Source organism: Triplophysa rosa, linkage group LG2 (assembly GCF_024868665.1).
Source record: "Triplophysa rosa linkage group LG2, Trosa_1v2, whole genome shotgun sequence".
Classification (NCBI taxonomy): domain Eukaryota; kingdom Metazoa; phylum Chordata; class Actinopteri; order Cypriniformes; family Nemacheilidae; genus Triplophysa; species Triplophysa rosa.
In genome coordinates this window covers 1,523,965-1,548,244 of record NC_079891.1, presented here as the reverse complement: position 1 = coordinate 1,548,244, position 24,280 = coordinate 1,523,965, and the positions used below count along the sequence as shown (strand labels likewise).

At 40.2% G+C, this 24,280-nt stretch overlaps 1 protein-coding gene across 2 annotated transcripts in view; it reads left to right on the top strand.

Annotated features, from left to right (window-relative positions):
• Positions 1–22,190, top strand: part of pappaa (pregnancy-associated plasma protein A, pappalysin 1a) — a 71,713-nt gene extending 49,523 nt beyond the window's left edge. For both annotated transcript variants that reach the window (XM_057356328.1, XM_057356336.1), the window contains 8 exons: positions 2,934–3,117; positions 3,671–3,872; positions 3,987–4,182; positions 4,372–4,519; positions 4,604–4,719; positions 8,112–8,183; positions 9,445–9,543; positions 17,481–22,190. In XM_057356328.1, the coding sequence (XP_057212311.1) occupies positions 2,934–3,117; positions 3,671–3,872; positions 3,987–4,182; positions 4,372–4,519; positions 4,604–4,719; positions 8,112–8,183; positions 9,445–9,543; positions 17,481–17,585 (1,122 nt within the window). In that variant the 3' untranslated portion in view covers positions 17,586–22,190. The remainder of the gene's footprint in view (positions 1–2,933; positions 3,118–3,670; positions 3,873–3,986; positions 4,183–4,371; positions 4,520–4,603; positions 4,720–8,111; positions 8,184–9,444; positions 9,544–17,480) is intronic.
• The last annotated feature ends 2,090 nt before the right edge of the window (positions 22,191–24,280 follow it).

Here is a 24,280-nt window from a genome sequence, read left to right as displayed (position 1 = left end):
GATAGTCGTGGCACCGGCGATACACGGTGTCCACCCGCCTACCGATTACATCACTTACATCACCACGGCACCGACCCCCACCGTCATTTAGAATTGTTATAGTAATAAATCACTTAGTTAGACCAGACTACAAGCTGTATTCAGCGTAAGCGGAACAAGTGTCGCAGCCAAAATCAGCAGCAGGAGTCAGAATTTATGCATCATGTGAGGAAAGTGAGGTGAGATGACACAGCGGAGGCTTTTCTGTCAAAGAACATGGAGTAGAAGAGGCTGCGTAACCACTGTTGTCAAGAGCCAGCTAAGTATTCATTTTCTTTTTGTTCTAATTTTAAAAAGCCGGTGCTTTGCCATTTATTTAACATACATTTATGTTAAATAAAAAATGTAAAATAAATAAAAATGTAAATAATGTAAAGTTTAACATAATTTTTTGTTTCGTATTTGTTTCTTATTTATTTATTTAACACAAAGTTTTTGTTTCGTATTTCTTTCTTATTTCGTTTCTTAGTTTTGTTTTTTGCAAAGTGTGTGCCGTGATTACTTGTTTTGTTAATATAGACAACTTATCTAACGTAAAGTTTTTTTTATTTTTCGTTTCTTATTTATTTTTTGCTTGATGTGTGTGCAGTGATTATTCGTTTTGTAAGGTCTGTGTTTAATATAAGCAAATGTCATTGTACTTTTTTGTAGTTTTGTGTTTTTATTAAGAAAGATATTGAACCCACCATTTACTCAAGCAATTGCTGTTCCCGACTTGCCGCGAATTCAAAACTGAAAGTAAAATCAAAGTAAAGTAAAAGTCATGCGCATGGCCGCATCTCCGACCACCCGACAACAAACCCCCACCCCTGATGTCACCGGTACTACCGGTGTTTTTACTAGTCTAATAACCGGTGGGAAAATGTCATCACCTCCACATCCCTAGTTTGTGTGTCGTTGTGTTCTGTATCTAACACATTTCAGCGGTCCGATCTCTCTTCCTGACATTCACTGACCGCACCAACCCTCCAGCAGTCACTGGATCTTCTTCCGAAGGACTCTTAGATACATTACGAGCAGATCATGTGAACACGAGAGTGTGTGAACCGCACGGATGCTTTCACGCCGGATGTCACGTACAGTGATATTGATAAAGTCATGTTTTAACCCATGGGGAGAAACGGTGTTGTGGTTCGTCTGATGCGCGTGCGGTCGCATTTCCTCATCTGTCTTTTACACCATTGACCTTGTCTAATGTGATCGCTCGTTTTAGCCCGGACCGTTTCAGGAATTCTTCGCCGATATTCCAAACATATCGATCGGCTTTAGCATGTGGAAAGCGCATGTTGTCTTACACAGAGAAATGCAAAAGTGACTTGAGTACGTAAGGAGATATTGTTATGGCGTGTCAGATGATACGATAAAGGATTGAAACGATACATAATGGGAAGGAAATATGCCAGAGTTTATCGATAACATCAATACAGCGCAGCTGTTTCCTCTGCCGTCGTAACCAAACACAACTTCAGTGTTACATGATGAATGTATTTTCCTGGATTAATGCTGGTTATTATTACAGTAACTCATTGTGTTACAGTTCTACATTGCAGCGGCTCATTTTCGGCTCAATATGTCTGTTTATTAGTGTAATGTTTCATCTTAATGACAGAGATAGTTCTGGCATGAAACTCTAGATGGCGCCGTCCTAAAGTCCAAACCAGTCTGACAGAATAAATTTGCTACACGGCGCAGCTGATTGGTTCCTTCCGTATCAGCAGCCAATGCGCTTGTTGCTCTACGTTTAAATCTCGTTAGCAGTGCAGCGCGTTTCAGAACCCTCCTCCTTCCCCAGCTCCACAGTATAGATCTGCTACAAGGTGATCGCGTGAGCTATACGGGGTCATTCATACATGTTATATGCACACAGCAGCATGTCGTGGATGTATTTGCAGTAGCAAGTCTCCGTACTTGCTCCGCCGCAGCAGCAGCAGGGTAGCAGATCTATTCCGCCAAGACCAAATACATGTATATGTCATGCGCACTACCATGCTAAACCCTCCGTGAGTTGTCTTGACAGAACTGATGATTAGAAACTTCAACTCAAATGATCAATATTCTCCTCTTGAAGCTTTAATCTTGCCCACTTTCTCTTCAAGTGCTCTTTGTCTCCTTGCATGAAGTGACCAATGTGGGAAAGAGAAGCAGAATACGGCTTTATCGTCACATTTGCATCGCATGTCACATGACTTGTTTGCAAACAGAAAAGCTTTTAAACGGCTGTGTTTTATTAAAGTCAGATTACATGAGATGAGCTCCAGGTACACGAGATGAGAAACGATGGCTGAAAGTTGTCTGGAACACTGTCAGGACGTTTCAGTGCTATTTTTTAGAATAAAACTGTTTTATTTCTCACAGAGTGACATCTCAATGACAGACATTGTTCTCTTAAGATCAACACACAGCACACGTTATAGACTTACATCTTTTTTTATATATATAATTCACTATGGGATTGCCTTCTATTTCCTATGATACTGGCCTAAAGAAAATACCTAAAGTACAGTTATTCACCATTTGAATAGTTTAAGAGTCAAAAACAAGATTTCACTCTTCATCATGGTTACATTAGTGGCGTGACTTAAAGGGATAGTTCTCTCATCATTGACTCGCCCTCACATTGTCCCAAACCTCTGCCGAACACAAAGGAAGAAGATATTTGGAAGAATGTCAGGAATAGATCTCATCCCCCATTTACTGCCATAGTAGGGAAAATAAATACTATGGGAGTCAATGAGGGATGAGATCTGTTTGGTTACTGACATTCTTCTAAATATCTTCCTTTGTTTATGCAGGTCAGGAACAATCTGAGGTTGAGTAAAAGAAGACAGAATTTTCATTTTTGGGTGGAGTATCCCTTTAATAAACGGTTGTGTGTCTCTTTGTTTCCTCTCCAGACGGACTCGACCGTGACTATAACCTGTGCTGATAGGAAATGGAACAAGCAAGTGTCATGTGAGCCGGTGGACTGCGGCCTGCCGGATAAATACCACGTTCACCCCGCCCACTTTGATTTCCCAGAAGGCACCACGTACGGCAAGAAGAGCACATTTCAATGCAAAGAGCCCGCTCAGCTCGTGGGTAAGATACCCCCCCAAAATCTCAATGCTCTGAAGGAAACGAGGGGTTTTCATGCGTTGCATCCTGTCAAGTACTCTAGTATTTACTATAGTAAACTGTAGTATGCTCTATGGTATTTTTTTAATCGATTTTTTAAAGCTATGTTTCAAGGGCTTTTATGAGACAGCGAGTTCGGCAAAGGACTGTCGAGATGAGAATCGAATTCGAACTACACTCTTAAATATAAAGGGGCTTAAAAGGTTCTTCACAGCGATGCCATAGAAGAACCGTATTTGGTTCCACAAAGAACCATTCAGCCAAAGGTTCTTTGAAGTCCATCTCTTTCTTATTTTTTTATAATCTGTAGAACCTTTTTTTTGCCACAAAGAACCTTCAGATGTTAAAGGTTCTTTATGGAACCAAAAGTACCTTTAAAACCTATTGAAGCAACTTTTTTTGAAGAGTGTATCCGCGCCGACATGCGATGGTATTATAGTCATTTTACTGCTGCAAAGTATAAATACTATAGTATTTTGTAGTTTTAAGTCACTTTGACTTCCTGCTCTAATAACAGGCAGTAATAACAGTCTGACGTGTATGGAGGACGGTCTGTGGTCCTTCCCGGAGGCTTTGTGCGAGCTGCGCTGTCCGGTGCCGCCCCCCGTGCCCAACGCCATGCTTCAGACCAAACGCTGCAATGACACGGGGCTTAAAGTGGGAACCCTGTGCAAATACAAATGCAGACCTGGATACCACGTGGCCAACAAGCCGAAGAGGTCTGCACACCAAATCATGTTTACATCCATCTGTTTAAACCTTTACAGAAGTCATAGTTTAAACTTCGATTACCAATGAAATATGAATTGACATTAGCGGCGCTTTTCTTACAGGAGAGCCTTTAAGCGTCAGTGTACAGAAGACGGCCGCTGGCTGGAGGGTTCGTGTGAACCCGTCACCTGTCCTCCTCCTCCGTCCGTCTTTCACGGCATGTATCAGTGCACAGACGGCTTCAGGTTCGACAGCACCTGCTGGATCCACTGCAGCGGGGCAAACCGCACGCTGAGACATCCTCCGGCATGCAAACAGGTCTGTCTGTGCTTTTACATTTCTCAAAATATCTTCTTTCGTGTTGCACCGAAGAAAGAGCCACACGCAGGTTTACAACCACGTGAGGGGGAATAAATGGATATTTTTGGGTGAACCGTCTTTAAATATCACGTCCATGTCAAATGTTGCTGTTTATTGGCGGTCACGCGTGTCTCACTCTCGCCACAGGGGCTCACCACAAACGTCATCCGCTGCCGGAAGGACGGAAACTGGACCGGAAGCTTCCGCTTGTGCCCGCAGCTGAAGGGTCAGTGCTCTCTACCTCAGAATCTGCATCCCAGCATCCGCATCAGCTGCAGGAGGGGATACGGCATCGGTGAGATTTCTCAATACTTGTGATTACCTCAGTGCTTTATCTTTGAGCGTGTGTAAATACTCACAGTCCGTCTGGTTGTGTCAGGCGAAGAGTGTGAGCTGTCATGCAGGGACAGTAACAATGATGTGGTGATCCTGCCGAGCAACGTGACGGCCGGCACAATACTGGATCATCACTGGATGAACCCTCCCAAAGTCAAGGTGTGTGTTTCTCACTCATACGCTCTTCTTTAGACATCACTAAATATCACTGAGTATGATGCCTGTGTCCAGTCCTGACTCTTTGAGAGAGAGAGAGAGATCGTCCACAAGAAATGCATCACCAAAGCGCATTTCAACGCACTTCTAATCTGGACTATAAAGTTGCTGCTGTTTACACGGAAGTAAATCAACATTGGAAGCGTCTCTGATATCAGGTGGATCACAGCAGGAGTAATATTACACGGCATTGAATGTTTGTGAGCTGCTTTAATACGGCGGTGAGATGAAGGATTGACCGTGTGACTGGAAATGGAGAGATTTGCAGTCGTGTGCGAGTTCATCAGTGCAGGGCTATTACATATTACTACAAGTAATGAAATCAAATAAACTATAGGCATTTATTACGTTTGAACAACATATTTCATTTTATTGCCATGACGGCATTTCTACCTTTTTCATAGTAAAGTCGATGCGCTAAAAAGTTTACATGAAAATATATCATGACTGAAGTAAACTAGAGCTGAAATAGTATAAAGCCATAGAAAATCAGTAATAATGCTAATCTGAAAATGAACAAAAACACAACAAAATTGCTCAATTTAAATATGACTAAAACTTAAATATAAAAAACTATAATAGCTACGATGTTTATTTTGAAATACAGAAGGTTTCATCGGACGCACGTGCCTGGCCCGAAGCTCGGTCTGCGTTTGGTTATCGGTCTGGCTAGTGGCTAGTAATATATATACATATATATAACAATTTATTTTATATTTAATTAAATAATATTAATTTATACGAATAATATATTGTATATTAAAAGTAGTAAACTATTTAACATTTATAGATTCTTTGCGGAGGTCAACCGGAAGTTAAGTTTACGTTTGTTCATGTTGTTGCCGCTGAAACCGTCTACACACCGTAATACCAAAGGAATATGATGGGGTCGTATAAGGCCCAGTAATAGGCAGCAATAATTGTTCAACTCTACCATTTTTACCGGCCCGCAGAAGTAATGATGGTGTGTTTTAATGTTAAGCTTACTAGGCAAACACATGGGATGTTTTCCAACTTTGGAGCCGACCGCCGTCATCCCATTACTGTTCATTAGCCTCAAACTCAGGCATGCATGGCTTTCCCAATTACCTGGCGTGAGCAAAACGCTGCGATTACAGTAATCTCTGAACCCGTTTGAACCGCAGCGAGGCGGGGGCCAAGTCATAAACGCTAAAACGCCGTCTGTAATCACTATCATTACAAAAACGAGCCAATTACAGACACCAGTAGAACAGCTTGATATAAATTTACCTGTCAGGAGCACCCCAGACGTTTAACCGCGACTGCGGGAGGCGAGATCAGACACGTGCACGACCAGAGAATGTTGCACGGCGTTTAGATTTGTGTCAAGTCAGGCGGTTTTCGGCAGAGAACTGAAACAAGGCGTTCGTGATTGATTGGTGTAATTGATATGATCTTCACCGGGCGGTAATCTGAATCTGGAGACAGAACGCGGGGGGAAGAGGAGGCGGAATCGATGAGGCTGAAATGTTCCAGGGGGGTTGGATGAGGTGAGATCGATGGCGTTCTGTTCTCTCAGTCGCCCGCTGTCGATCGATGCTGTTTGAATTCCACAGCACCTGTTCCCTTCTGCTGGCCACGCAAGGGCACCATCCGTCCTGTAAGCTCGCCAACCCCTGATTGATGCTCTCGCTGATGCTAACGCTCATGTTTCTGGAGGTGTGAGGGGAGAAGCGGACAGCCCCCGGGGTTGACCTTTGGTTGACTCTCACCAGAACCTTCAGAAACCACATTTCTGTCACATTTCTGCTCTTACTCGACGCATTTATTCTTTGTGTTGTTTTTCGTGCTGACTCACGTGAATCTGTTATTATGACGGATCGCCCGTTCCGGGTTTCGCTGCTGACCTACTAAGAGTCCTCTCTTATTTTCTCGCTTATTAGCTTTCCTGACGTCAGCAGAATTACAGAGCACACTGCTGATGCTCGGCACACCGTGGTCTTTACGTAATGCCGGTGGCAGTGGATTGTTCACGGCGGAGTACTAATATTAACCTCTTATTAATAACCCAAACCTTTATTAAAAGTGCTGAGAGCTAAATGTGATCTGGGGAGCGCTCCGAGAGGCGAGACCGTGCCCGATGTAATTTCATAAAGACTTGATACGATGACGGCATAATGGTGCGGGGAACAGAGATACGGACACGTACCCTGAAATGTATCAGTATTATCAGTCCGTATTCCTGAGGATCCAACCTGCTGTCACCACACATAAAAGTCGCAGCTAAAATGTACAAAACAGGTTCAATAAAAGTTAAATAGGTTTGGCACGATATGTTACGAAGATGAGTTTTCACCCCCAAAAACATCTGTTCCCGTATTATGCCACGACACGCGTGTGCATCAGCAAACTGAAATGCTTTTCTGTCATTTTCCACTGCCTTTATTTCTTTGTTTTGCATTGATTTGCTGACTGTCATGAAATGAAAAATACCTGAGTTTGCAGCGGCCGGTGCAGCTCCAGAGAAGCCCGGCGTGTGTGTGTGGAGGTCAGACGTTACTTTACCATCAGCCAGTGTTCCATCCTACAAACCTGAGCTTTTCGTCACAACATCACGTGTGGATGAACACATCTTTATCTCTACTGCACCTTTAATATCCCGTCAAAACCGTTTTTCAGCCTTCCATAGCACATAAAGCGCAGCTACCCTCTCAACAAAATCCATGTCAGCCATTTCGCAACGGTACTGGAGCCGCCTGGCAGAAGGCCCTCCCACAGACGCGAATTTGCGTCTGTTGTGAAGTGAATTTCACACGCGAATGAAGCGAGTAACCTCAAAATGTTCAAGCGTTCAACTCCGCGCGAAGTGTGTCTGGTGTGAACGCTCAGTTAGGCCCGATTCACATTTCGCGTCTAAAACCACGTGGAAAACACGAGCCGCTTTCTCTCTTCAAATGACCCGGGGTGCGTGCGCGGCACTTCGAAAATTGAGCTATTTCAATCTCGGTGTGGTGCCGCATGCACGTCGAGACCGCGTCGATCGCCCCCTATTAGCCTGCGCCTACATTTAAAGCAACGAATATGCGAATATATCAAAGATGCGAAATGTGAATCGGGCCATAGGGTAAACGGAAAAGAACAAACAGATGTCATTAGTTCTTAATGACATTTAAGTGCAACACATTATGTGAAGTAATTGAGACTTATGAAAAGGAATAACAGAAGTCGAGTCCTGATTGTACGGTAAAAGCGAGGTGGAGCTGGGGATGGAGGAGGGTCATTTTCACATCAGCTCTTGTTTTTTTTTTTTGATGATTCTGTGGTGACAATTGTTTTTCTATCTGAGAATCTCATGTTTTTGCGTCTCTTGACAGCACATCGTGTGTACTATGGGTCTGAAGTGGTATCCTCATCCAGAAGATCTTCACTGCATTAAAGGATGTGAGGTAAGAGACAGTCCAATCTGTCCCGTGCCTTCATTACACTTGCCTTGACCTCAATTTAGCCAAGAAGAGAAATGAAGATTATGGAGACGTACAGGAACTCTAGGCTAAAGTCAGTACATGTGACCATGATGTCATGATGGTGTCGTCGAAAAAGCTGCTCTCTTTATGTCTCCGTCCGTTCTTTCTCTGTGCAGACGCTTTCACATTTACACACACATGCTCTGACTCGTCTCCGGTCCTGGAGAGAATGAGACACACGTCTGTGAGAAATAATACAGTCGCTGTGTGAGTTTGTAAAAAAAGAAAATCCTCAGATGGAAAAGAGGCCAGAAAATCACTTGCTTACATCAAGACATTTAGAAAAGATGCAGTCAGAGTAGAAGCCATTTGTCACAAATGAAAATGAGGCTTTCTGTTCAATACACTGTAGGGTCTTAAGGACACCGAGAGCCTTGTTTCCATCCAAATTTGGGAATATTGCATTAAAAACACTAGATGGAAACAGCAAGATACGCATCCATTTTAAATGCGCCTAATTAAGTCTGATCATTTTTATGCATTAAGGCAATATGCACATACTTCTGCTGGCCATACAAATCTATGATGGAAACACATTTACCAAACATATTCCTTAACGCGCATCATAAAAGAACGTATTTATTACGAAATGTATTATATATGAAAAACACCTACAGTAATGTCTCCTAATGCAGAAACATCTGTTTTCCTCAATGATATCGGCCGTCAGTTTTTTTAAGATGTTATGATTTGATGGAAACTTGGCTTTGTTCACAAATGTGCTTTGCATTATTCCGATTTGTGCATAAGTTTGTAAGTTTGGATGAAAACGTAGCCGCTATGACCTGTCGAACACACCTTATATCTGCTGGAAGATTCTTGTACATATTTGTTATAGATGCTTCTGATTGTTTTGTTCAAATCTGCCATCGGCAGGATACATTTCTCTTTTTTTTATGCGTTAAGGCCATTGCACATTGAGTCCAAAATTTGTGTCCGAAATTTACGCACGTTAAAAAATAAATACGACCTCAGGTTGTGTCAATCACAATCACCTCAGATATTTTCGTACGTCATAAAAAAATGCGGACTGGGTTCGATTTTCTGCGTTTTTCGCATCCGTAGCTAGCTTTGACAATTCAGAGACACCGTACAAACAAGCGCCAAATACGAAAAAACGCATACGAAAATTTCTGACTTAATGTGCTAAACTCTGAGTTTTTCTGTCTCTGTCTCATCGCAGCCGTTCATGGGTGATAACTACTGCGATGCCATCAACAACAGAGCTTACTGCCACTACGATGGAGGAGACTGCTGTCATTCCACCGTCAAGACTAAAAAGGTACGGAACACCTTCACACGGTTTAGCATCGATCCTTGTCATGTACCCATCATGCATTTCTGTAGTTTATTACATTTATATTATTTTGGGTGAACTATCCCTTTGTAGAAAGGTTGAAAGCCTCGTAACTTGTTTTATAGTTAAAAATAAATTTAAAACGATTGGCAAATACACAAAAATCAGCGATGAAAGCGTAATGACGGTTTCAGCGGCAACGACATAAACAAACGTCATGTGATCCAAACTCAACTTCCCGTAGACCTCCACAAAGAATCTATAGCTGTTAAGTCATTTTAATTTCAATTAATATGATTGATATACAATAAAATATGTATATAAATTAAATACATAATAAATGCTTACATTATAACCAATCATAGACCGGAAGCTAACTTTGGATCAGCGCATGCGTCCAATGAAACCCGTCAAGCTTTCAGGTACAATTTTGTGGGAAATGTCAGAGTGACGTCATTTCACTATGACACACGTAAATAATAAGCAACCTTTACGTTTCAAGTGAAAGTTACAGATAACAGCGAGATATTGTAATTTCAGATTATTTCACATCCTGTAATTGTCTTTGGTGTTTACAGCACAAAACAGTGCTAGAGTCGAGCAAATCGTGAAATGTGTAGTTGTTCGTAAGAAAGTACGAGATAGTGAAGTGTGATGTTTGTGTGGTTGAGTCTGTTCGTTTGAAGACAGCAGAAAGTTGACATCTCCAGGCAGGTCAGAGCTCTTCTCTTCTTTTGCACCGTCATAGTGGAAGACGCTTGGCAGACGTTCAGAGCGCGAGTGTGCGAATGGCCACGATTCATTTCATTCTGTCTGCAAGAGCGTTGTGTTTGAGGATTTCACTATGGTGCGGTCGACGTCATTGAGCAGACAGACATGTTCGCTGAAGTTGAGCGTGTGCCGGTGTTGACAGAAGGTTAAATTGTTCGCCAGACTGCTGGAGCCTGATAGTACGTCACAGCACCGGCAATCGAGATAAATCCTGCCATGAGCTCCATACTTTCCCCTTGTTTATAACAGTATCGCTCGGTATAAGTTCAGTTAAAGATACAGTACGTCATCACGCGCGATACATCATGTAGATAACTTTTTTGCTTACTCTTCCGTTTGCTCTGGCGCCAGGATCGGCCTTTCTGAACACAATGCATGCTCAGCAGTAGGGTATAGAAAACTTGACGTATTGCAGAAAACTTTTCTAAACCTCTGGGATTTACCTTGAGTCAGGAAAACAACAAACAGATTAAGTGTGACTGGCCGAGCAGTAACTGATACCAGAATCACCTCACGTCCTCATGACTCAAACCCGGCCTGTGCAAAACCTCTTCAGTCTGGAATTAGCCGTGTTTTTAGGAAACCTTTAGGGAAAATAAGTGCACTTTTTCATCTTATCAAGTATGCTTAAAAGGATAGTTCATCCAAAAATGAAAATTCTGTCATCGTTTACTCACCCTCAGCTTGTTTCAAACCTGTAAAAATGTCTTTGTTCCAATGAAAGATATTTGGAAGAATGTTAGCAATTTTCAGTTCTGGGACATCATCCACTACCATAGTAGGAAAAAAAGATTTTTTTTCTTTTTCTGGTGAACACATAATGAGATATTTTGAAGAATTTAATAAAACAAAGAGTTCTCGGGCACCTTTGACTACCATTAAATTCTTCCTATTATGATAGTCAATGATGTCCCGGAACTGAAAATGACTCACATTCTTCCAGATATCTTCCTCTGTGTTCATCTGAACAAAGTAACTCATACATTTATGAAATAACAGGAGCGTGAGTAAATGATGACAGAATTTTCATTTTTGGATGAACTATCCCTTTAAGAAAAGTTCAAGTATTGTTAAGTGTACTTAAACGTATCTAGTAAGTGTAGTATATCGGACTACGTAGTTTATACTGTACAGTAGAAGTGTACTTTTAAGTATACTTGAAGTGTAACGGTCGCAAGCTTCGAGTACACAAATCTTTTAGTCAATGAAAGCACACTTTGAAGTATTCTCTGTAAACTACTAGTTTAGTAGTTACTCTATAAGTTGTCTTTAAGTGAACTTAACATCATACTTTTAGTTTACTATTTATATATCATTTTCACGCTTAAGTTCAGCTAGGCTCCTATTTAGGTATTCATTTTTATACTTAAAATATACCTTTAAGTGTACTTGAAGTATACTTTTTTACTTTCAGATTAAAACAACCCAAGGAAAAAAAGGCACTATAATACACTTAAATGTACCTAAAGTGTCCCACTTGTGCATACTAACTTTGTACTTAAAATACCAAAAATGATTTTTAGTACATCTTAATAAAACTTAACAACTGTGCAATTTTAAGACACCACGAATAAACGTATACAAACTATATTGTTAGTATATTAAGTACAACATTTATGCGTGATAAATAAACTGTAAACACTTAAATAAACTGTATTTAGTGCATTTTTATGTAGCCTTCTAATAGGACACTTCTTTATTTGTAAGGGAAGATGACTGAGTTGGTGAGAAGGTTATCATTCATTCGTTACTTCCATCAGTATCGGGGCTTGACATTAAGCATTGTCCTGTGGTTGTGGTAAATTTGTCATTCACTTGTCTGAGTACAAAAATTACTTGTCCAAAGATAAAAAAATATACATTTCATTTGAATTATAATATAATTGTTTCGGATTTAAATTGGTCAAGTTTGCTTCTAAGCATTGTAACTAGCCGGTTTGGCCGCCTGAATTTGGTTATCGGCCTGTGACTGCTATAAAACAAAGGCAAGCAGTAATTATTATTAGTGTTAAGGCTGTAAGTTCACTTTTTTCCTTGCACATAGCACTGGAGCTAGAGAGGTTTAAAGTTTGGTAGCACAGGTCAAACAGTAGGAGCACAAGTATAAATCGTCTGTTGTCATCATTTAAAAAAAATGTGCAATTGCAGTTCATTATGAATAGACAGGTAACTGACAAAAGACATTCATGTTACATACAGATGGATAAATTAGGGCCGTATCATTTTTAGATTACCTAAATTTGTTTTAATTTGTCTAAGTTCTGTGTTTCTCCTTTTTTTACTATACAATAGTGGTATATTTGTCCACATAAATTACTGTAGTATACTATAGTGTTTACTATAGTAAACTGCAGTAAAAGTCTTAGATACTATCATGTTTTTGAACTTTACTATAGTATACAGTGTTTATCAATTTACTACAAGGGCACTTCAATTTTCAATAGCACATACTATAGTACACTACAGTATTTTTTTTCTGAGTGTTCAATTTAATGGGACTTTTATTTTGACGGGTCTTCGGGAAGACTCAAGTTTTTGTGTGTTTGCAGATAGCTTCACTCAAACAGTAAAACGTTCGTAAAATAAACTCTCAGAACAACTCTGGAGATGAAGTTCTTGTCCTCATACAGTGCAGCGCAGATAAATCCTCGACCATCACTCGTGTTGTATGTTAAACTGTGCACATAATTCACTCAGACACGCAGAACAGCCAGATGACATTTAAATAACACGATTCCGCGTCCGCGTGGACTCAATGCGGTGCGCCATTGATTATTGTCACACACAAACGAGCACAAACACGCAGCTCTGTCTAATGCACATATTCTTATTGTCCTACGTATATGTCGCACTGTTGTTATTCATTTTTTTTCAAGTTAACGTTACTTGTCCGGTCGGGCAAGTAAAATTCTCTCTCACTTGCCCATACAAAACATTCACTTCACAAGCGGACAAGCGCTAAAGGCGGAGTAACTGATTTCCGAATGACGCTTTAGACAACGGAGTCGGGCCGAGTACCAAAACAACCTTGTAGCCAATCAGCAGTAAGGTGCACAGGACGGACATTAGACGAGCCGAGCGCTGACGAAAGCGAAAGATGGGGGTAGGGGTGTGTTTGTTTTGGTGATTTGAACATCAACAACGGCTAAGAGAAATAGGACACCCCGCCTTTAATGTCGAGCCCTGAGTATCATGATGTCTGTTTGTTCTCAATGTCTGCTATATTTTCGTCTCTTTATCTTTTCTCAATGAACTTCCCAAACTCATTCATACATTTCCCAGTCAGGTCCACAAACACAAGCTGAGCTCAGATCGGATCAGATGAGATCAGATGAGTGGTGTTCATGCATTAGTGCTCGGATAAGCTGCAGTCGGACTGGTTATGATCTTCTGATTTCAAATGACTCTTAACTTCTCTCTGAGTGTTTGCTTGAGACGGGCGCTCCAGATAGCATGAGGCCCTTTATTATCCCTCCAAATTTGCTTCTAGTCATCCTGACAAAAGACTTTTATTCAAAACACTTGTGACCTCACCACCTCATTTTCATGTACATCCAGAACAGATGGGGAACCAGAAAACAGCTGAAATGTTTTGGGAGCAGCGTTGACGAAATGAAAGAGCTGTTTGTCTGCCACACATCATCAGACGACTGTTAGGAAGTGAAGTTTTTCATCATTTTTAATAGCTTTAACTCGCCCACCCTGACATGAAGCCAGGATCTTCAAACCAGTATGGCAGAGACCTGAGTTTGACATCTCTGCTTGTATAGAAGCAGATCATGCAGGAAAGAGAGTGTTTTAATACATGTTATAACATTCAGAGCAACCACAACATGGAAATGTGTTTTTGCTGACGTATTTCATGAAAATAGGTTTCCCGCATGAAACACTGGTCTACATCAGTGGTTCCCAAATGTTTTGAAAGCAAGGCACCCCTTTGTAGTGTTTTTTTCCCACGGCACCCCAACCCTGATTTAACTAAATGTACATGCGTACATACATATATCAAATGAAATCCAGATGAGCAACAAATGAAGTATAAACAGCTGCATGAATTTATTACAAGTGCATTGCCACGGACATTATATGAGGTGAAACAAATCATTTAAATTAACCGTCTGTCATTTACAACTCGATGACACGTGTAAACAAATCTTATAGACTGATATGAACCATTTGCTGTATGTGGGAATCGTTGGAACAAAACACATTAGAATAAAGATTTGATATATTTTTAAATATATGATGTAAAATATTATTTTTAATTGTTACTGGAAAAAAGCTGAGATTCGGCGGCACCCCTAGCCAGTTGTCACGGCACCCACTTTGGGAACCACTGGTCTACGTGGTAAAGACCCTATCATAACTGTAAAAATGAACTGACAAAAGAAAAACACAACGAGAAAATAAACCCAGACAGGAATCCTGGAATCTCAGGATATTCAGTGTGACTCCGCCAGGCTCTGGCCGTGTTTGGATGTTGTTTAGTCTCCCTTAACCCCGGACACCATGGCTCTTCCCTGCTGCTCATAGGTTATTTCACCCTGCCATGCACATTTTATCTCAGCTCCATGTTTTCAGACAGATTTGTGTATTAAGATGTTGTGGATGACTGGTTGATCCTCTCTGAGACTTTGAAGGTGTGAGTGGAACTGCATGTACGGTCATGTGAGGGATGCTTCACTAATCATTACAAGCTGTTGGCATGAGGCTGCTGGGCACAGAGAGTGAGACTCCGCCCCTTCACTTCTCTTCTCTTCAGGAGGAATTCCTCTTTAGAAGAAGCTTGGATATGTTTCAAGTTATTGTTAATTGTAAGCTGTCGAGGTGGGAGAGAAGCTGTTTTAATCGTACTTTTACTGTGGCTCACACTAAGGGGCAGAAGTTGTGTACAGTTTTCTAAATGATCGTACTTAGTCCAGATTAAGATATTCATCTATACCTGATATTGATTCATATTATTATATTCTTCTATACATGATTTTCATCTATACATAATATTCTTTTATATGTGACATTGATCTATAGGAGACATTTATACATAAATTATTTTCTTAAACATGTGATATTCGTCTATACATAATATTCATCTTTACGTGATATTCGTCTGCATGTGTTATTGATCTATAGGAGATATATATATATAAGTGATATAGATCTATACGTTATATTCTTCCATATGTGATATTCATCTATATGCTATATTGATCTATATGATATATGTTTATCTATATGTGTTATAGATCTATATGTTGTATTCTTCTATACGTGACATTCGCCTATATGTGATATTGATCTATAGGAGATATATTTATCTACAAGTGATATAGATCTATATATTTGTGATATTTGTCTATATGTGATATTGATCTATAGGAGATATATTTATCTACAAGTGATATAGATCTATATATTTGTGATATTTGTCTATATGTGATATTGATCTATAGGTGATATAGTTATCTATAAGCGATATAGATCCATACGTTATATTCTTCTATTCGTGACATTCGCCTATATGTGATATTGATCTATAGGAGAAATATTTATCTATAAGTGATATAGATCTATACATTATATTCTTCTATTTGTGATATTCGTCTATTTGTGATATTGATCTATATGATCTATATTTATCATATGATATCTTTGTGATATTGATATAGGATATATAAATGCATACATTTTGTTCATGTATATGTGATATTAATCAATTGGAGATATTCATTTTTACATTATATTCAGCTATATGTCATATTCACCTACATCAAAATCAAATATGCTCTATGATATTCATATATACATTATATTTGTACATGCATTATATTAATCTATAAGGGATATTCATTTATAGCATTATAAAAAATTATGAAGTCAACGAGTCTGAAGAAGCTGAACAAGCAAGCAAGGCGTCTCGATGGCTTTTTAAGACATGTGAGGGCGAACCTGGATCCATTAGGATCGTGTTTGCATTCATAACACCCATTTCACTGCCAACACCATAAAGCAGAGCGGGGAAACTCCTCCAGCCTGTGATTGTGGCGGGCAGAAAACATCCTTCTCTTACCTTTTTACAAGACATGATTAACACCGTGTGTCAGACTTGCCACGCAATGTTTATGGCCATAAAACCTCATCTCCAAATGAGCTTTTCAGTTTTCCAGATACTTAGCTTTAATCCTGGCTGTTAAGGGGAACAATGGAGATGAAGTGCCAGCCGTGCAAAATAAAGACAAGGCTGGAAAAACATGAGGTGGAGAGTTTTGTGAAAGCAGGTTTCCCCTAACGCTGAGACTGACAGTGATGACGTCTCCTGACTCCTTTATTGATAGAAATTTAACTTAAGCATATGGAGAGTTCCCACGAACCTCTTCTAAACCAGACAGATTATACTTGCTTCTCCGAAAACCTATGACACGGTCTAGTTGAGCCCGTAGCAGAGCCCCGGAGTAGACCAACATTAGGCTATATGTGCTGTGGAACGGTCCGGTCCTCGTTCTATTTCCCCTCAGCACAGTCTGACACATGCATTCAGAAGCGGGGGGTCACGGGCCGTGACGTACATGCCCTGTCAGAGAGCTTTCATGTGCGCCGGACTGGCCTCCACCCCACGCTGACATTCCCCGCCGCCCTCGATGAGCCCCACATGTGTTGCAGCTGGCCCGGCCACCCCAGAGGTCAAGGGCAAAGGAAACCACGTCAAATTTACCACCCACTGTCCCGCTGCCATGGAGCTTCAGAAGTGTGTGAGATGTGAGGACAGAGGGATGCAAAAGGAAAAAAATGAGCTTATGTAGGTGCTTTGAATAACACAAGAAAAACAAGAAAGGATTGGGTTGGTTTTAGTGCAGGTTTATTGTGCAGTCATGCAGATTTGCTAAGTATCACATGAGGAAACGGTGGTTTATTTCACATCACGATGAGTTCAGTCTGTTCAGCACATATGGTCTCGCTTTTGAGCGACCGTGAGAAGCAGCTGAGTCCTCGAGGGGACGCCACACGGCTGCAGCTGGACTCCGTGACATCAGCCGTGACGTCAAGTGTCAAACACCGTTCAAGTGTTCTTTCAATCCCTTCCAATCCGTTGACAGTGTCTGACAGTTGGGTTGTGTTTAACATTAAGCCATCTTGTGTTTCTCTTCTCCTTCCAGGTCATCCCCTTCCCCATGTCCTGTGATATCCGGGAAGACTGCTCCTGCCGGGACCCCGACGCCCTGGAGAACAGGAGAGAGGATCACCTGCACTCGCTGGGTTGAGACGTCACGACGACACATTCTGCTGCTGCTGCTTCACAGGTGTACCTCTTACATCATCGCTCTTCATCATTTCCAAACTCCAATCTACCTGCTTCTCACTCATCCGGACCCCCGGGAAGGACCAAAGTGGGTGAAGATTCTCTCATCGACAACCATTATCCCCCCCCCCGAAAAACATGAAGCATGTGAACGCTCCAGAATCACTCGCCCTGCGTCCACCAGAGAGAGAGAGAGAGAGAACGCTTCTGTTGAATGCAGTTTGTCTTTTCTTTTTCGCATTAAGACCAAAGGCAGAAAAATGAAAAATCTCAACAACAAAAAACCCTCCACGTGACATGATGACAGAGAGCAGAAGAGTTGCCAAAAGAAACGCCCGCTCCAAACGCTTGAGTTTTGTGTTTTTAGGTGATTGTTGTCTTTCCAGAGAGACGGTCTGCTCGTCCCGTCTCCTGCAGAAGGTCGTGGAACGCGGATGAGGGATGATATGAAGACGGATCACAACAGACAGAAACACACTTCGTGCGAAGTACGCAGACGCGTCCTGTTCAACATGCTTAGCATGTGCTCAAGACGCCCGAAGAGTTCATGTTTGTGTCGTTACGCCGGATGTGAACTGTCAGTCGAGAAACTTTCGTTGTGTTCAGACACGATTCCGTTTCATTCGAATCAGACACGTTTGCGTTCACACTCGCGTACGGTGTGTCTCAAACCTGGCAAACGGGCGAAGAGCGTTCTGAAGCGAGAGGAATGGTGGACGTTAGCGCGGCTGCTGTTGTTGCTGCTATGATCGCTGCTATTTAGTCAAACAACAGACAGCACGAATCTACAGTCGCGATGGAGCTCGACGCCCGTCTGCCTAAACACTTACCTCCGATCCAACCTCACCGTACACCTCCGATCCGTCATAAATCATCACGCTAATGATTGTATGTTATATCAACACAAACTCCTGAATGTAGAAGAGGTTTAAATGAAACTTTCTGTCGTCATTCACTCACCCGCGAGTTACTTGATACAACTATTTTCCCTAAATGGTTTATAGCGACCACGACTGTCACAGGTTTCTCAATGTGTCTCATTTAAGGCTCAACTTGGTCTCAAACTGACAAATGGGAGTGTAAATGTTGAGACACATGAAGAGTCTGGAGGTGTAAATGAATGTGGATTGTTGAGGTCAAATCATCTGGATCTGAGTCAATGTGATGAGAAATGTTTGAGGATCTTCAATAATCTTGACTTCTGATGGCAGACGAGACCAATCTGAGCTCAGTTTGACACACTGTTGACGTCTCTTCTCAAACTCTAATGACACATTTGTCAGATTTCTTTTTCTCAGGAGAAACATCTGAGCGCAAGTCTCCAATTCCACTTAAATCATTGAAATCTCATTATTGACAGTCATGCTCTCTATGAATGCCACTGTTGTATGACCAAAGTGACATAAGAGTGAGTAAAAATGGCAGAATGTCTTGATTTCTATCAGTAATGTGACTGAATGAAAGGATGATGAGAGGTTTGTGAAGCGAGCGGGTTAAATGGGGACGGCGTATTGTAAAAGCGTCAATCTAACATCAGAGAAAGTTTCATGATCTCAGTGAATTTATTGCCAGTCAGAAACACTTTTCTTTCCGTGTATTATCGTCCATGTGCCAACTTTTCGACCACCTTTAGTGTTTCTGGCCCCTTCCAAACTTAACTTAAAATGCTTTGGGCACAATCGCTGGTGTCCCAGAGCTGCCAAAAAAACGTTTCTCTCATCAACTCGCTTTGAAAACAAACACACCGCTTTAGAATAACCACAAGGACTTGATATAAATATATATATATGTGTGTGTGTGTGTGTGTGTGTGTGTGTAGACAAAATCATAATCAAAAAACTGTACTCGTTACACTTAATGGACATCAAAAACAACCAAGAAATATTTTACGCTTGATATTTGGCTACTAACTGTGAACATTTGTCTCCATCGAACCTCTTCTCCGAGGCCTTTAATCTCACAAACTGCACATCTGAGCGGCCGTGCGGAAGTTGGCATCCTCCGAGGCTTGCAGAAAACACACAATGCCATCGGCCCACGTGAAAGAGATGTCGGCGAGCGATGCCAAAACCTCATGTTGTTCAGAACAACTCAACGTGTGTCGCGACGTCGGTCCTGTCGGCCTAACGCTGGAGAAAATGTTGAGCAAATCGGGCCGGAAAACACGTTTCGCGGTGGTTTTATTGGCGTGTAGGCATTACAGATTGTTTGCCTAAGATTTGAATAGGCTTCACTTTGTGCAGTCGTAGATGGATGATAGCTCAAATATAAAGACGTTATCAAGAAAAAAGATCAGACGTCCATATCATGTCGTACGTTTCTATTGTGCTTGTTGTGTCAAAGGTGCATTTCTGTCATTTATATTTCTAGAAAAGAATGGAAGACAAAAAAACCCCCACACACACCACATCTGATGTACCAGTAAACAGTGTTTGTGTTCTTGACCTCAGTTGTGCACTTTTGAGTGGCCCGTTAAAGATCGCTGCTATTGTACGCCAGGAATATTTAGAGGGAAATATTAATAATGTATTTGGTTTCATTTTTTACTGTTTGATAATATATGCCTCTGTGATTATTGTGATCCCACTCGCTGGTTTTATCACAACAAACAGAGCGGATGTCAAATGTCTTTATTGGATTCAAACTGTACGCCTTTGGGATCATAGAAACTGGCTTTAATATTTATGTTATTCAGTGTGAAACGGATCGGTTCTATGTATGTTGTGTTTATTTTCTAATGCAAATGTTTTTTGACTTGTGTGTATTTTCGAGTTCGGTTGAAGTTTTATTGTTGTTATTAATATTATGATGAAGGAATCCAAAGAAGAAAGGGAAGAAAGAATGTTTTATGAGATATTTGGTTTGTTATATATTCCTGGGAGAACAAATGTATTGTGTTGCTATCACACGAATCTATGTAAAGGTTTATTGCCCAAAGGACCGAAAGAGAGAGAGAGAGATCAGCATCCGTGTGTTGCCAAATGAGCATCAACCTCACGTTAACTTGCCAACGAATTGATACAGCTTGTGATTGACAGGCCTGTCAGCCAATGCTTCCTTCTCTTTCCTCTATGTCCCGCCCACAAATGGCTTGAGAAATGTACTGCCTGAGTCTTATTTTCATGTTTATGTTCGTCTTTTCTCGACCTCTTATTTCATCCACAATCCACTCCAATGACACTAAAAACGTCAGTTCAACCAAAGCGTAAATCTGTTGGTTGTTTCGTTCAGCGGGACGTTTGAAGCTCTACTGTATTCTTCTTGCTGTACCTCATACGCCTGTAATATTTGCTGCTTCCATATTTTGGTGTTTTATTGTTCCACGTCTATTAGCGACATATACCGGTGTACATAGTAGAACTATTTATTGAGAGCGTTATACTTTTTTAAGTTATATTTTTATTGTTTTATTGTTCATGTAAGTTATTTGTGCAATGGTGTTATACATGTTGAAAAGAAGTGATTCTTTGGTTATGGGGGCTCTTACGTTCTTTATCTGTTATTGCTCAAGCTTTCAAGGGCACAAACACGTCATCAGTCAAAACAATAAATTCAACAACTTAAAAGCGTATTGTTACAATAGAAAAATGTAAACACTTCAATTGGCATCTTGCTGCACATGAAGGAACGAAATCTGTCCCAGCTAGCACACGTACGTCTGTAATACGTCTGCTAAAGATCTGGAAAACATCTGCTGTGTAATATCATCTGCTAAACATCTGGGAAAGAGCAGTTTTACATCCGTTCTCAATCATAAACATCTAACAGACGTCTCCTAGATGTCTATATGACATCTGACAGCAGATGTCTCCGAGACGTATTGCAGACGTCAAATAGACGTCTGCCAGATGTAGTGTGCCATCAGGGGTCCTGTTTTGGGAAACTTTGGACATGTGTCAGAATATGAAGCAAATAGTTGAGAGTTTCTGGTCGTTTCTGTTATTTCTGTTATGGCGTTTTATATCAGAATTAATTCTGAAGCAGTTCATCAGAAGTATGATGATGTATAAATAGTGACGTGATCGTAGTGTATCTTGTACATTTACAGAGTTTCATTTTTGACAGTGATTTAATTAAACGCTCGGCGGTCATCAGCATTACTACAGTATCATGACATCAGCATTTCTTCAAGTGTCCTTTACTTATAGAAACACATATTAGCCGCGTTTGTGCCTGTTAAACACTTGTGTTGCTCGATTTCACAACACGACCAAAGTCCAGTATATACTGTATATGTTCTGTCCCGTGCTCAGTTCAGACAGCATTTACTTTGTACTGTATTCTACAACGTCACTTCAATCCAGTTTTCATCTGTTGGCTTTCCTCGCACTGAATCAACGCCGTCTTCATTCTGGTCAGGCCTTCACCATGATGAACTTTGGGGCACATATACTACACTTGTGTTTTATAACAGTTTGTGCTTTTGTTGTTGTCGGCCATATTTATACGTGCTCTGGATTATTGCAAGCGTACCTGATGTATCATGATTTGAAAGATGCTGAATGAGTAACTTTATTTCTCTACCATGTATCGTGCATTAATAAACACTGGTAATGTTTAACACTTACAGGTCTGTACGTTGCTTTCACTTTAGAATGATTTTGAATGACTGCTGAAATATTTGGCCATTTCACTCATGGAACGACAAAAAAATACAAATGAGCCAAAGTGTTCATTTATTCAATATTTTACTTAATGTAGTATACCAATAGCAATGTACTAGCAGTAAACTTATGTGTACTTGTTCAATACTGCTTGGGACCAAAATGGCCAACCTTTCAGTTTATACGTGTAACGGCAGTAAACTGCTTTTCATTTGCACTGCAACTATACTACAAGTGAATTTAAAGCAATATTCAATTTAAGTTCACTGGACTCCACACATTGCCTATAAACTTACCAAAACCCAATACACATGAGAGCCAAAGTTTCTCTAAGATCTGAGAAGTGAGGTGAACGGGTGATGTTCAGGAAACATCAAATTCTCAGTTTCTCGAACAAAGCTATCAGATGGCGTCATAACTGTACATGTATTTGTTGATTGCATTTTTATATTGTGGAGTGATCAGAGTTGGTAAACACCTGTCTGTGTTATTTAAACATTCACACGTTGACAGAATCCTCCAGCGATGAGTCAACAACTTTGATGAAGCCAATGAAACCTACAGTATGAACATCTCATAATTCAATTCATTATACACTGAAAAAAATAACTTGTAGATTTTACTCAATAAAATCCTCCAAAAAGAATCTTTTAAAGTAAAATTTGCTGCTGTAATTCAAGTACAATTTACTAACCAGAATTAAGTAAATTCTACTTATTTAATAAATTTAGTTTTTGTTAAAATATCAAGTAAATGTTACTTAAAGTAAACAAAAAAAATTCACTGAACAAAAACATGTGTACCTCAAACTTCATGGATCACTTACTTTCATATTGAAAAATACTATTTTTTTACAACACAGATGGTCAAGTAAGAAGAGACTGGTGGTCTCTGTACTGGCATTAGCACTCTAGCAACGCTCTTCTGAACAACCAAACCCAAACTAAAAAATAATACCAAAACTCTCCTAAATCTCAAAGATAAATCAACAAAAACCAAGTCTTTCTTTTTACTGAAAAACACTTAAAATGAGTTAATCTGAAAAATTAATCTCCTAATGCAGTCAGATGCAAAGCATGCTGGGAACGACAGATCAACTGCCAAGGTAGTTATATCTACAAAAATTATTGATGTAGTCTCAACACAAAATAAATATGTGAACTTAATTTGACCAATTTAAATGGGCTTAACATAATTAAATAATGGGTTTAAATAATTAAAATCTTAACAACAATAATTTGTAGATTTTATTCCCAAGATTTTTACGTTATTTAAACTACTTTTTTTGTTAAAAACAGGAACATAATTGTATTAAGTATATTTTGATCATTTATTTTCAAAAAATCTACTAAGGCATATAATTATTTTTTTTCAGTGTACGAGTACAAACACAACTAACATTTCTCTTGGTTTTGAGTTTGTTTTCAAGAGAAGACACACTTTGACTTCAGAGTTTTGAAGCAAATTGTGAGAATTTCAAATATAAAACTGAATGTTGAGCTGCAGATTTAAAGCCACAATATGGAACATTTGGACCGCTAGATGGTGCACTTTCGAAACAACAACAAAAGGCGAAGCTAAATGACGTTATGTAGGAGAGTGGAATTACGGGACATGTCGTTTTCACCATCCAGAGGCGTATGGAGATCGCCCATCATGTTCACGGACGAGGTAATGAATTAATTTTATTTGATGTCATCATAATGAATTAGCTTGCAAGACACGTGGAATGTAATGCTACGTTAGCCCGCGACTGATATTGGACTTTGTCAATTGATTTGGTAGCGTAATGCTACACAGTGTTACGTGTTTCAAACAGTCATACAGTCGTCGTTTAAAAAGTAAATTAGAATGAACCCACAGCATTTACAAGTAACGTTATTGGCGACATATTTTTGTGCGACATATGCTGTATTTCATAGGGTAACTGCATTCATAACTATTCAAATAATCTGTGAATGAGTATTTCATGTACAATAAAAAAAATATGCTTACCTGTCTATTAAAACACATGCGAGAACGGAGTCTCTGTCGAGTCCAAGTTGGTCATGAA